Below are 14,657 nucleotides of genomic sequence, written 5' to 3' on the forward strand. Positions count from 1 at the left end.
TATCACATAGTAGTTTACTTAAACCATTAAGGTTCATGTCTATCAAATGGGATGATAGAGCTGTATTTTAATTGTTTTCATAATAAAAGTTGCACAGCTTCATCAGATGGATTTGATTCCCATCAAAACACTGCAAGTGTGTTACAGAACATCCAATAATTAGACTACACATTCTTGTCAGAGAAACTGGCAGTGCAACTCTTCCGTTCTATCCATTGATCTTAATCACGCAGCTTAACTTTTAGTGCCATTAAAAGTAATTTCAAATGACTGTAAAATATACTCAACTGGACTTGGGCAAAGAGTTGCAGTATGTTACTCAATTCAACACAAAGCATTGTCCAGAATCTCCAAGACATGAACAACTTCAACCCTTCCAAATCTGACATTCTCAGTAAATGAGACAAATTAATTCAATGAGCAGATCTTTTCTGGAAGTTGAACAAATCTCTCCTAGCAATAGGGAAAAGTTAAGCACATAGAGGACAACAAGATGAAAAAAAGTAGTTTGCATTCATGTTGCTGTAGTCTGGAAGAATTCCTTTTACCACAAGCACAAATGAGTTTCTAAAACGTAGGTAGTTCTAAAAAGATTCAAGTCAGATTAACAGCTTGTTTTAACAACACTCACTATTTGGTTTAGGAAAATTAATCCATACAAGGTGATCTTCCAACATTTGCTTTTGAAAGACAGAACTAAACTGTTACAGACTCACATAGAGGAGGCTGCCAGCACCTACTCTATTCAGTTGAGCTAGTATTAAGTAGAAGTAGCCACACCTATGAAGACCAAAGAATAAAAGCATTCAGGAACAACTGTTCTTTGTTTTATTGAATGGTTGAAGCAGGACTATAATCCAGGTATATTTAAATCAAGTGTTGGTCCACTCTTATCATCAAAAAGAACTGATTTTTTTTTTAAATAACGTCAACACAAATGGAAAGAATATGAAGCATCATAATAGGAACTTTCAACTGTACGTCACATTAGACCATGATTAGACTGGTGCTACTTCAATACTTATAGACTCTCCACTGTATAGACCAGCCACACTAGTGTTATTTACATCCAAATCATTAAAGTTCTAGGTAAAGGATCCTTCTGTCTACAGCTCAACATCTGAGCCATCAACTTGAGATCAAAATGCCATTTGTGCCACTAGAATCGTAGTCTTGTAGAAATATTTCTATATTTAGTATTTTACTAAAGAATAATAACTATCCTCTCTGAAGTTACATATAGCCATTATAAATATTTACATCAAACATTTACAACTGGTTCATAATATACAACACAACAATTTAGCTATATTTTCTAATCTTCCAGTGTAAAAGTTTCAAACCACATGTTGCTATCAATATTTCAATTTATCTGTTTCGCACACAGTCACAGGCAGTACAGGGCATTTCAAAAACTCATGTTACATGATAAAAAAATGGAATGATGTGACTTTAATAACAATTAGTTTGGGGATTGGTTTTGGTTTGGTTTTGTTTTTTTTTTTTTAAACAAGCAGATTTTAATTTCTAAATCCCATCTGGTGCTACTACTAACATTTAAAATAGGCTTGAGAGGGAAAAAAAATACTTAGAAATAAATACACCTTAAAAAAATTCCACAATTAACCATGTCAGAATATTTTTTTTTCCCACACAGTTTAAAGGATACCTTACTCTTCACCATTTCCTTGCACTGAAATACAGTGTAGTTCAATCCATTCTTATCTTCTGATTTGTCATCCTATAAATAATGCTGTCATACCCAGGATCCATGTTCCAGAGGTTGTAGGAGATAACTATCACAGCTAAAGCAAGACCTATCATCATCCACAGAATAATGTTGAAGATTACAGAGTAGTTGTAGTTATATGGATAGGCAAGGTTATATGGATTTTCTGTTTCGCTCTGTAATAAAAAAAAAAGTGTATTACTTTAAAGTTAGCTTGCATACAAAGCACATTCCAACTACACCGAAAATCTGAGCAATCTGAATAAGAGAGATGCATTTTTGTTCAGACAACTCTGATGCTAGGGCACAAAATGCAATAGCAATTATGTGACTGGCATTAATGGCATCCAAAGGAATGGGCTGACAGAGGCCTCATGAAATTCAATGAGGAGGAACGCAAAGCCCTGCACCTGGGACAGAATAACCCCAGGTGACAGCACAGGGTGGGGACTGACCAGCTGGGCAGCAGCTCTGGAGGTCCTGGTGGACAAGGTGAACAGGAGTCAGCAGTGTGCCCCTGCAGTGACAGAAGGGCAACTGCATCCGGAGTGTAGGCAACAAGTCAAGGAAAACAAATTTTTCCCCACCCGGAAGGCAGGGCTTGCACGCACTACTGTACTGGGGAGAAAATGGCAGAAACGCAAATCCTAACAAGACCTAAGGGAAAAAGTTTTCACAGTGGAAGTGGTTAAGACTTAGGAACAAGGTGTCCAGAGAGGCTGTAGGACTTCCAGCCATGGACTTTAAGAACTTGGCTGGACAAGGACCTGAGCAGCCTGATCTAACTCCTAAATTAATCCTGCTTTGAGCAGTAGGTTGGCCTAGATGACCTCCAGAGGCCCTCTTCAACCTAAACTACTATATGATTAAGTGAAGATCAAGACAGGTAAGCTGACCTCTTTGCCACCCATGCCCAAATCATAGTCAGTATTCTAGTCCTTAAAGAAAAAGTTATGCTCAAGTCAAGAAGTGATGCAGTTTGGATCACTTTCAATAAATGAGATATAGAAAAATGTGCATCTACTACCTGTGAAGACTGGAGAATGGAACGAGTCTTCCTTGTGAGGGGAGAATTAAATGCCTTTACAGCCACCACTTCTACTACTGCGTTCCCGCTATACAGATTAAACATCTCATCTGCAAACTGGAAAAGCAAAAAAGTGATTTAATTTAAAACCTACACTGTAGCCAGGAATTAAGGAGAGTTTTGTTAGCAAGATGTACTAACCCACAAGATGTCAGCTTCAGGATTAAGAAGCTTCTGGAAAAGTTCTAAAGTAGTGTACTTTTTTTACAATTCCACTAAGAAAGTGCCAACTTTCACCTGGTTTACAACATCTCTTTAAAATCCCTCAACCACTGTTTAGCAGACTGTGGTTTATGACTGCTTTCTGGCCTAAAACTGGTTCTTTCATCCCTTTTGTAAGGCCCATCACCATGTAGTTTCCCAGTTGTACATCTGTCAGCATCAACAAAATATTTAGGTTCTCAACCTTCCACTGGGAAATTATAAACCCAAATATTTTAATTTGGTCCAAAGACTAATATGTCTAGTATTTAAATATATTTGCTTAACTGAAGATAGGCCAAAGAGTAAAGTTTAGAGATAGCAGTTATTTGGCTTAGCAAATCCATGCTTTTACACTCTTCCATCATGCTTTTGACACTCTCAGAAGGGACTGGTCTTAACAAAGATTTTATGTAATAATTACATAAGACCCGCTAAAGAATTGCTTTCTTGAGCACATTAATAGATGAGCCTTGGAAATTTAGATTTATACAGCTTTGTGGGCAAGGGGAAACTAACCATTGTACCCTGGGCTAAAGATGTGTCCACATTTTTGAAAGCCAGTTTTTGTGAGACTTATGGTGGATTTAAATGCAAAATATTTATTTAGGAAAAACAAACACATCAACTCATGTCGATATATGGTTTCAATATATTCCTACTCCTTTACCCAAAATATCTAACACATTGTACAATCACGTCAACACTTTCCACAGAGTGACAAATTGTAGCATTCAATTTTATAACTGAGCAACTGCATTTTAAAAACCAAACAACAAAAACAAGCATCAGTCAAGCCATCACTAAGTGACAATTCAAAGCAGAAGACTGTCAATAAACTAACTCTCTTCTAGCTAACACAAAAAAATTATTTACTTAGTACTCCTGTGAGTTTTGTTCATTTGGTAGAAAGCATACCTTTTGCAAAGAGTCTACAAGAATTTGAGAAGCATCCTTGAACTGCTGAGAGTCTTCCCCGTATCGTTTTCCAACCTCTTCCAAACCAGCCAGTTCCAGAGAATACAGGTCAGGAGAGTGATCTTTGGCTAAGTGCTTGTGTCGAGACAGCTTTGGCACACCAGTGAGAGGGCAGGAAGAAATTAATTCACACACAGGTTACTTTAAAAACACATTTCACAAAATCAGTTTGCTGGGACTAATCCAGCCTCATTTTCCAAAGTCATATTCCATATTGATTAGGAAGTGGAATTTTTTGCCAACTTAACTAGAAGATGTCCACAATTATTTCTTTTCTTATTGTACAGAAGAAAGCAGATGATCATCATGTAGCATCTATTCTTAACATGAGGTTATATATACGTAAGATAGAGCTCTACTGAAAAGAAACATTATACTTATTCACATCAGAATCCTTGTTCTGTAACTGCCATAAAAATAAAGCTTGGAGAAAAAAAATACATAACTACAATACTTGGATGCTACTATTCCCTCTGCTGAAGCTGCCCCCTGCAAAACTGCTTGCAACTTCTGCCTTTGCTGTTGCACATGTACATAAGTAGTTTACTTAAGGAGTATCATCCCATTGTCATAAAATCCAACCAATATCATCCAAATTATCTCAAAGGACAGTAGTGATATTCTTCGACAAGTATGAAGCTGCAGCAGTGACGTTTGCCTGCACAAGAGAACAGTCTCTGAAAGCAAAGAATTTAATCTGTTCCTACCTTCCCATCTAGTTTAACTACAGCATTTCTAATCTGCAAGACAAAAACAAGTTGTTCTACCTCATTTTCTCAAGAGCCCCATTTTTCTCCACCAGCCTTTCACCTAGTATGAACTTCCAAGTTCTTCATGACTGTTTCTTTCACTTTAGGTAGCTGAGGGCTGCAGCTTAACGGACAAAAAAAACCCACCAAAAACCCCCAAACAAACCCTTAACCCGAAGTAGCTTCTTTGTAAAAAGTTAAGAAACTTTTTGCTTAAAAAGATTAGAATTAAAAACTCACTCCTCCACTGGAACATTTCTATCACCACCACTATTCAAACTACAAAAGTCACTCCAGTCTTTTCAGATAAAATGTTATGATGATATTTTGAAGTAAAATGGTGGACAGGGCAAAGAACTTAACTACCACTATACTTCTCAAGCAACAAAACAAGGAAATGCCCGGCAAATTCTTCTGTGTTTTTAGGTATGGAGAAATAGCAGTTCAGAACTGCCCCCTGTTCTCACCAAACACAATACAAAAGAAACTACAGATGATAAAGGTTGTAATTTTCTTCCGCCAGTGTCAGGGCTGATACAAATAGCTTGTGAATGCATTATTTAAACTGATGCAACCCACTGATGACGCACTTGAATACACATTGCTGATTGCCAAGTATCCTGGCTATGGCTTCTCTACCTTTAAATGAGATCTCTGAAGTCTGTGACATAAGATGGGGAAAGTGTTTCAAAAAACCTTACCAGGCTTGCAATATCATGTAGGACTTGTAGTTCTGACAGAAAAAGCAAGTCAACCTGGGGGAAGAGGCAGAGAGAGAGACAGGTATTTCCTCTGATAAAATCAAAGTTAGGGAAGTCTCATTTTGATGCAAGTCTCAGTATTTTATAAAAGGTTATGTCTGTTACAGCATCAGAACATGCTAGAAGGAAATTAGTCTTTCAATAAAGTTACTTACAAAAACACCCCTTAAAACTTAGTTCTTAGAATTCAGTTAGGAAAAATTAGAGTGGGCTCTCCTAGGCAAAACAAGGGAAGAAAAAAGAAGAGGAAAAAAAAGAAAAAGCACAAGCTAACAAAGAATATCAGAAAAAAATCATAAAAGTTCCCACCGGTTAAAGTTTTCTACCTCATTGTTTCTGCTGAGGGAGTTGAGAGGAAGGGAGCTGAGAATGGAGTTGTCCTGGAATAAGCGGTTTCGCAGTTGGCGCAGTGTGACAGAAAGATCTTCAAATACAGAGTTTGCCTTGCCCACCATGTACACTCTCTGCAGGAATAGCCATTGTTTAATAACAACAGAGGTTAGGGTTTAGTTTTTTCCAGTCACACATTAATAATCAATCATACTTGCAATCTCTCTCCAATGCAAAATATTTCGTATAATCAATTGGTTTTGCTCCAGCCACACAAGTGGAAAGAGGTTTACTATTTAGAACATCTAGAATCAGAAGTGAAGCAATACTCACTTCCTCACTGGGGGCCAGCTGCAAGACCACAGGAGTTTCCTCAGAGAACAAAGTATGAATAGCATTCGCAACACTGTCAAGACTGAAAGGAACAGCCTGGAAGACAAAGTCTAGTTAGATTTTTGGGTAAAACAGTGCCTAACAATATAAAAGGAGATAATTTGCTTAACTAAGGAAGTCTGGAAAAATAGGACAAACTCCTTTTGAGCAAAGACTATAAATAGCTCCAAAGTGAAAACAACAAATAACAGAAGCCTATGTGCAAATCAAAACATCAACTGTATACCTATGAACAGATAATTTATTTGTATATATGGTGGACACAATATACTTTTAAGAACTCCAAGGAGCCATGAGTGTGTAATTACGAGGCTTGCTTAAGCTAAGAATATAGCCTTGTTTATCAATAAAGCAAGACCAACAAATACAGAAGCAATAAAAAAAAGGGGAAACCAATCTTAGTGCAAATGGAAAGTTATGAACCACAGAAAACCAATGACTGAAAATATATCAGTAGAAAGATCAACTACTGAAACACCATAGAAAAGAGCCATATAAAAAAATTACTAAGAATAAAAGAAATCCTAGCACAATATAGTGCCAACACTGGCTAGCTAATAAAACTGTTAGTTTTTCTAAAGACCTTCTTCTGGGTTTCATCTAAAAAGAAACAGAATGGCACACTTCTGGTCACTAGTTAAAGAGCATAAAAATATTTTTTCTAATAAATTTTAGTAATTTCTTGAGTATCAAAGAACCAGTACTTTGCCAGCATATATTTAGGGCAGCTCATTTGAAGCCATTGCAGCAGTTAACTAAAACAATTAAAGCTTAGGAATATTAATTCCTATTAATGGGAAACAAAGAAAATATGCATATATACACATCAGAACTTTATCAAAGTTACAAGTGTAAATATCACTGAAGGCTTCAAGTAAATTTAAGGTTTCCGCAAGCTCGCAATGCCTACATGGTCAGGTACAGACAATCCTAAATCAGTGTTGGTCCACATACCATTTCAGGAATGCCAGCGTGTAACTGTGCCCGAATTAATAAGCTGTGCTTGAAAGCTGATGTGAAAGCAGATGTTAAGCTGAATTTGACTCAAGTTCAATGTAAAACCACATAACATTCCAATTAAACGCTGATATTTTAGAATAGATTAAAAGACTGCCTGATAGCTGTAAAAGTAATTTCATAGGGAAATCATCACGTCTTCTTGGGGTGTGCAATAGGGTGTCAATATTAAACAAAACACTAGTCAACATTGTCACTGATGATTCCACAGTTTGACTGAAATAATAACATGATAAATAATAGTTCTTAACAGGAGCACAGCAGTCGCACAGAGCCAAAATGCATGGTAAACTAGTGCAAAACAAAGTTTTCCAAGATAGGCAGAAGCAGAAAAATAACCTGAAAAACAACTTATTTGAAAAGGGTTTGTGGGTTCATGCTCTTCAAACAACATGAAGAACTGGTCCAATACTGCAGCAAAATGGATTAAAGCAGACAATGTATTTAATGTATTTATAAAGGAGAAGTGAGTAGACACTGCACAGTTACCAATAGCTTGTAAGTCACTGTGCTCCTGTTAAGAGGTATGTGGACAAAATCCTATGACAGGAGAAGAAGCAATGGGTGTAAATTTAAGAACAGGAAATTCTATCTGAACACAAGAACAGAGGTTTTTTTACTGTAAGAGTGGTTAATTACTGGCACAGCTTGGCCAGAGAGGTTGTGGAGTCTCCATCTATGAAGACACTCAACTGGCCGCAGTCCTGGACAGCCTGCTCTAGCTGACCCTGCTTGATCAGGGAGTTGGAGTAGATGATTTCAAGAGGTCACTTCCAACCTAAATGATTCTGTGATGCTGTGACAAGTGTGAGAAAAGAGTCTCAGCAAAGACTGACAATGGCAGGTAAATGTAATGTTGTTTGTTGTTTTCTTTTTCATACAATATAATTGAATGGTGTCTCAAAGTGCTAAATTTCATAGTAAAGTACTTGAGGAAAACTCAAAGACTGCTTAGAGGGTGATACAGTACATCAAAGAATCAACATCATATAAAATGCTGTTACACACAGTTGAAGCAAAAAAAATTAATTCTGACTACAAATCAATAAGTTAACATGGGAAGCAGTGTATTCTCTGCCTTTCAGTACCAACATACTAAAACTAGATGCCTTTCAAGGAGAACATGGTTTGGTCAAACATGTTACTGAACCCAACACAGGAGGCCCTGGGTGATCTTAAAGGCCTCCCACCTTGTACAGGAGTGTGATTGGATTATTTATCTATGCAGCCTGATCCATTATTCTAGGGTGGGTATGTGAACTTCAAGTGAAGTAAGAAATAAGTGAATGTCAAGGACTACAGCAGAGAGTCACGTACTTCTCATTAGATGACAAGAGTCACAGAAATCATGTGACAGTTCCAAATGCAGATACTCACATTCTCAATAGGGTAAGAAACCCCTTTCACAGGCAATGCCAGCTTGTCTACTCCCTTCACTGTTACCAACACAGTAGCTCGTGGTCTGTGAAACAGATCACCCACTGCAAGCCCAGGCCAGGAAAGGTCCTATTACAAAATAGTAAAACAAACCTTGTATTTCACAGGGAGAAAGAGAGGAGCCCTCCCCCATCATTACAACAAAATAACTTACTATCGTGTTAATATCTCTGTGCAGGACAGCCTATTGGAAATTTCATGGGGAATTAAGTTAATACCAGAATGCTTTCATCTCGAATAATGCCATCTCAAGTTAACCATGAAGAAACTGTTAGTTTAAAAGCTACCAGTAACTTCATAGCGAAGTCTACACTGCGAAAGCATTACACATATTGGATATATCAAGAGTTATTTCCCATCATTAAATTAGAAATATCACAGTCTGAATTTAATCATTGAAGGCTGAATTTAAAAAAAAAAAATCAAAACCACAAAATAAAAAACCCAAACAAACCCTTTCGCAAAACACCATAGAAACAGGTTTAGGCACATTAAAACACTAACATCTTGGTGTTTTCAGTACCAGAAAGAAATAGCGGGGAAAAGGGGAGGAGAGTGTCAATCATACCAACAGCCTACTAATACAAAACTTACAAATTTGCATAGAAACATAAAAAGATTCCTTAGAAGTTTACTACAGTTATATATCAGTAAGAACACAGTGAAGACTACCTGCCTGGTTTATTCAGGCACAAAATAGAAATTAAACTATTTTGAATGAATTAAAACAGATTTCTCCATTTGTGTAAAAGACATAACTGCTTGTTTAAGTTTTATGAAACCAATTTATCTGGATTTTAGAATTAGATGTCATTGACATTATGAGCTGTATCACTAAAAAGAAACAAAAGAAAAACCTTTTAAAGCATCATCAGGGACAAAAAAGGGGTTCAGTTTTATCTTGCCTTAACAAGGGAAGAATATTGAATGACTGTTTTTGAGAATCCCCTATGTAATGCAGTAAGAATTCTAAATTCTCTACAGCATACCTACTGCACTGTCAGTTTATGTGCCTAGACTACAGCCTTGATGTAAACCGCAAAATGAGTGTTGGGCCCTGCAGTATTCTCCATACAGAGTTGGAAGCTGCCTACAGTGATCTCTGCCTTAGTGACAATGCTGATAACTTTATTCAGTTAAGCCCTGAAACTGAGTAATTTAAACGTTTCCTTCCCTGCCTGCTTCTAGGATTTGAAATAACAGTAATAGAGAAGGGTAATACGGACCCATGAGAGCAAACGAATTCCAAACTTTGGCAAAGGCAGAGCGTGAATACTAAAGCACTTTTTTTCCATGACAACCATGTTATACCTCCAGATGACCAGTATGCCAAAAGTCAAGTGTAGAAAATGGGCCAAACCCCCTGTTTTGCTGAGTGTCTTTATATGCAATGCACCAAATACCATCTGATGTATTGTTTTTGCCTTGATAAAATAATCAAAATACACTTCTTAGGTATACTACTTATAAGAATTTCTGTTACTAGTTTAATGACAAAAAAGAATAATTCATTGGCAGCAAGATATTTTCAGACAAATTCCACAACACAGGCTAAACGGACCTGCATTCAAACCAGACTTTATCAGACCTCTTGCTTAGCTGCAGTATGGAAGAAATGGGAATTAGCCTCCCTCACCAGCATTGTGAGAATATCCCAGCCAGTAGCTTTGAGTATCTGGCTGTACACAGCCACTGCTAGAGAAGCCTGGCTATTAAGCTTTCCCATAGTGCTTCAGCAGCCACTCATCCCTGCTGAAGCCCAGCAAAAAATTCAGTAGACAAGATGGAATCAAAGGGCTCCTACTCATGTACCTCACTTTAAACATCACTTATGTTTAAACATCGCTTATGTTCAAAAACCAAACCTAATTTGGGAAACACTACCACAAATTAGCTTTTCAAGTCTTTGGATTACTTCCTGATCATTCAGTTTATTTATTCTTATTAACTATGGTCAGCAGACAAGCTTGCTGACCTGACAAAATGCCTGCCTAGCCAAGCCATTTCTCACAATCTTCAGAGTACCCAAGAGCAGAGCCCTACAGATCGCTCGTAAGGAAGAAGTGACAGTGGTTTCCACAGATTCTCAGTACGTGACTGTGGACTGGGGGGGGATACAGCATGTAGTTGGGTCTCAGAGGAACTGAAGAACATCACAGTAAAGACTCCACAGGCTTGCTTCCTTCTGTAGCTGATGATTCAAATTAGCCGGCTAGCACAGCCTTTTGCTGCTCATGTGACCAATAGAGCTCTATGCTTGGAAACCACACTGACAAGTCATGCATTCCTCAAGACAAACAGGATGATATTTTATATATTCCAGCACAGATTTGCATGTTAAGTGAGCAGGTCTGTAGTTTTAGAGGTGTTTCAAAATCAAGACCTGAAACATACATCTTCAACAGAAAAGCCCATGGATAGTGCAGCTACATCTGGGATCCGCTCGCCAGGAATGGGCCAACTTCCATCTCGAAAAACAACTGACTGAGGTGATCGTAAGACGCTAAATTCATCACCGCATACACCTAAAAACAAACAAAAAAGCTGTCAAGAGTTTTTACAATCTTTCCCTTACATCACAGAAAAACGAGTGTATAAGATTCCTTATTCCTCATTGCTCTCATACCTATCAATTTATGTAAAACAAGTAATGAGATCCAATCGTTTTAACACTCTGGAATACAAAATAAGGTTTCTATACAGCAATGACTAAGGATTGACAAATCTACATTAACAAAAGCAGGACGATTAGTCAAGCAACAGCACAGTACACTTCTGCGTGCTCACTAGAAGGTTGTGAGTGATTTTACAGCTCAGACCTGGTAAAGCTAACTCTCAGTAGAGCCAGGCAGACTCCAAAACCCTGTTAGCTCACAAGCAGCTATGCACCAACATGGCTCTGGTTGCTTCCAGGACTGCTTGGCATAACACCTCTTTCCATGCAGACAACAGCCTGAGCCACTGAACCCAGAGCCAGGAGGATCAGCAGAGTTTGTCAGTGCTGGCTGAAACAGAGCACTGCCAGGAACAATCCGACTTCTGCAGAACAGCTCCGGTGTCTCTGCTCTGCCTTCTCAACCACATGACGTTGTGAGACATTTTTCTTCCTCAGACGCAGTACTGGACCTAAGCTGATTGTGTGAAGCCACAATCTGCAATACTTCTCATGTTGGGTTTTCACTCATTTGCGATCCCTCCTTCCCTCTTTTTCCCATTACTTTGAATGGCAAAGTTCACTGAAAACATTATTTGTAATCTGTATTATGATGACAGTAATTTATTGTGCAATAAAGGCAGAGAGGACTCCATGAAAAAAGAGATGGCCTTATTTCAGTCTAGCTTCCTATTTTTAAAGTTACTTAAGCATAACTGCAATACTGTGTACATAAACATTTGTCTAAATAAATTTTGAAATGCATTTGGTGTATATAAACAGTAACATGCACAATGCAAAACTTCAGATGTATCCCCACCAATGAGCAATCTGTGTAGATTTCTACCAGAAAACTAATCTGATACAAGACTGGAGAAAAACAAGGAGAACAATAAATATTTGCAGGTCATCTAAGTTTAAGTTCTAATTATATAATCAGTCTGACTACATACTCCAAAATTCAGTGAATAAGATAGCCTTCTAAAAAAAATTATATATATATTTACTCATATGATCACTGAAATTAGTTGCCAATCCAAGCAGCTATATAACATAGTTTTCCAGAGCATCTGCAAATCTAAAGGCTATTTACAAAAATAATGCGATAGTAAACTGATGTGTTGTGCAGTTATACTCTTCCCCAACATTAATTTAACCAATGTGACCTTGAAGATGCTGTTTTAAAGCCTAGATCATGATCATGCATACAAATGTTGACAGTAAACCTGAGCTGTATTACGATAAACATACTAAAGGAACAAAGTACTGTGATGCAGGTCGGGGAAGGGTGGCAAAGGAAGGAAACAGGCCAAACCAACAGATATGTATGTAGCAGATTTAAGCAATTTCTGATTTAAATTGATGTATGTTCATTGGATGGTCTGCTATCAATTTTAATGGTGTATGGACCTGCATTTTGAAGGACAGAAATGTTTCCAGACTAATTTGCTTAGGAAGGAATTTACAAAATTGCTACAAATATTTTTGCTCAGCCTGTAGGATTTCACATTGCTGCTCTCCACAAGGCTATTTAGGACAAGTTGGCCTACTTAGGACAAGTTGGCTTAGGTGGATAGTTAGAGCATTACCCTTTTTAACCAAATTTGCCTTGCCAGACTTGTTCAAGATCTTAATGAGCAAAACTGAATTTGAACTTGGGAACACAAGCCTTTTCCTCAGGCATGCTATAACCGCTTGACCACAATACCCCGCTGGGCCACACAGTGAAGTCTAGAGAGTAAATTCTGAGGTGCAATTCATCCTATATACTGTTATCCACCCACCTACAGAACACTTAGTCAAACTTCTACCTTACAGAAGTTGTACCTCGACAGAACTTCGGCTCTCAAAAGCCTTTATGAACCGGGACAGAAGAACTAAGGTATACTGAGTGAAAACTATTTATGGGGCCTGGAAGCCTTAAGTGCAGATCACAAGCCTGACTCACAACAAACGACAGAAAGCCTCCAACGATCACAAAAGCAGCTCGGCAAAACATGCAAATTCGTACACGGCAACAAGACAACGTGTATCTATACAACGCTCCACACGGCCCTCAGCTAAGAAGGGAGAGGGAAGTCTCCTGGCAGTGTCCGGAGGAGCCGGGCTGGGTGGGGAGCCGGGGGCGGGGAGCGGCAGGGAGAGTACAGCCGGTGCTCAAGGGACAGCCCCCCGCTCCCCCCCTCAGTCCTGAAGCTGGTGGACACGCACAGACACACGGACACCCCCAAGCGCTGCCCACGGGTGGGAGCAGCCCCGGGGCTACCCGCGGGTCTCGCCCTCCGAGGGCGCCCCAGACCCCGCCCCGCAAGGCTCGCGCGCCTCCCTTCCCCCTCCCCAGTCGCTCGCGCCCCCCTTTCCCACCGCTGCGGCCGGGCTCGCCGAGGCGCGCGGCCGTCCCTTCCCCCGCAACGTCCCTCCGCAGCGGCTACGCAGCCCTCCCCGCCCCCCGCGGCAGTTGGCCAGGCCAGCGCTCCCCTCTGCTAGCTCGACCCCCCTCGCTCACCGGCGAAACAAGCCGATGCCACCAGCACCGTCACCTCCAGGGCCCAGGCAACCCCGTCACGACGCCCCATGTCCGCCGCGCTGCGAGACACCGCTGGGAAGACACCGGGCCGCACCGTCGGACAGAGAATGCCAAGCGCCCCGCCTACTAGGGGACGCTGACGGACAACTGCTGCAGCCAATCTGCAGTGAGACTCAGGGCGACTGGGCGGGACTCTGTAGGAGTGACTGACGGAATTGACCATTCGCCAGTGAAACCCACCCCAATCCTGTCACGGGGCTGACCGGTCAGCTGAGACGCCGTAACGCTGGGGAGGCGGAGTATTAACTTGAGTGGCGTTTCCACTTGGCCAATCAGATCGTGAGAGATCTCTGCACCATTTTCCTCTCCGCACCGTGAATTCAGAGGGGAGCAGTGAGGAGGCGGAGTTTCGTCGGGGTGAGTTGACGACTGATTCTGCCAATCGGAGTGCGAGGGATCGGGGCCTTGCCCCTCCCACCGCTCGCCAGTACGACCGCGATGGCGTTCGACGGAGGCACGGTTAGATCGGGCACCCTCGGCGGGGGCGGGGGGGGCGGGAAGGAGCGCTGATTGACAGTAAAGTGCACCATTCAGCGATAAGGGCGCCTGCTCCACCCTCTTCCCACCTGCGTAGTGAGGTGTCCTCTGGCTGTGGGGCCTTGGCTGTCAGGGTAGACCCAGACCCAAGCCCAGACTTAGACCCAGACCCAGATCTAGACCTAGACCTAGACCTTTGCCCTCAGTGGCAGCACTAGGCGTCCAAGTTCTTCCCTGTGCCCCTCTGGCAGTGCAGCT

The 14,657-nt window shown here is 40.4% G+C and overlaps 1 protein-coding gene across 1 annotated transcript; it reads right to left on the reverse strand.

Annotated features, from left to right (window-relative positions):
- Positions 1-805: 805 nt before the first annotated feature.
- On the reverse strand, positions 806-14,002 carry ATP6AP2 (ATPase H+ transporting accessory protein 2). The gene is made up of 9 exons (XM_054832306.1): positions 13,842-14,002; positions 11,077-11,207; positions 8,623-8,751; positions 6,169-6,264; positions 5,832-5,969; positions 5,446-5,499; positions 3,936-4,085; positions 2,757-2,873; positions 806-1,905 (listed from the first exon to the last, which is right to left on the reverse strand). The coding sequence occupies exons 1-9, from the start codon at positions 13,909-13,911 to the stop codon at positions 1,711-1,713; spliced, it is 1,080 nt and encodes a 359-aa protein (XP_054688281.1). The 5' UTR covers positions 13,912-14,002; the 3' UTR covers positions 806-1,710.
- Between the last annotated feature and the right edge of the window lie 655 nt (positions 14,003-14,657).

The sequence above is a fragment of the Grus americana genome, chromosome 1, assembly GCF_028858705.1.
Source record: "Grus americana isolate bGruAme1 chromosome 1, bGruAme1.mat, whole genome shotgun sequence".
Classification (NCBI taxonomy): Eukaryota; Metazoa; Chordata; class Aves; order Gruiformes; family Gruidae; genus Grus; species Grus americana.

Coding starts and splice junctions, on each gene's coding strand:
- ATP6AP2 (XM_054832306.1), bottom strand. CDS start 13,911: ATGGGGCGTCGTGACGGGGTTGCCTGGGCCCTGGAGGTGACGGTGCTG. Junction 6,265..8,622: donor TTTCTTACCCTATTGAGAAT/GTGAGTATCTGC, acceptor TTTGTCTTCCAG/GCTGTTCCTTTCAGTCTTGA. Junction 5,500..5,831: donor CCCTCAGCAGAAACAATGAG/GTAGAAAACTTT, acceptor CTCTTCCCCCAG/GTTGACTTGCTTTTTCTGTC.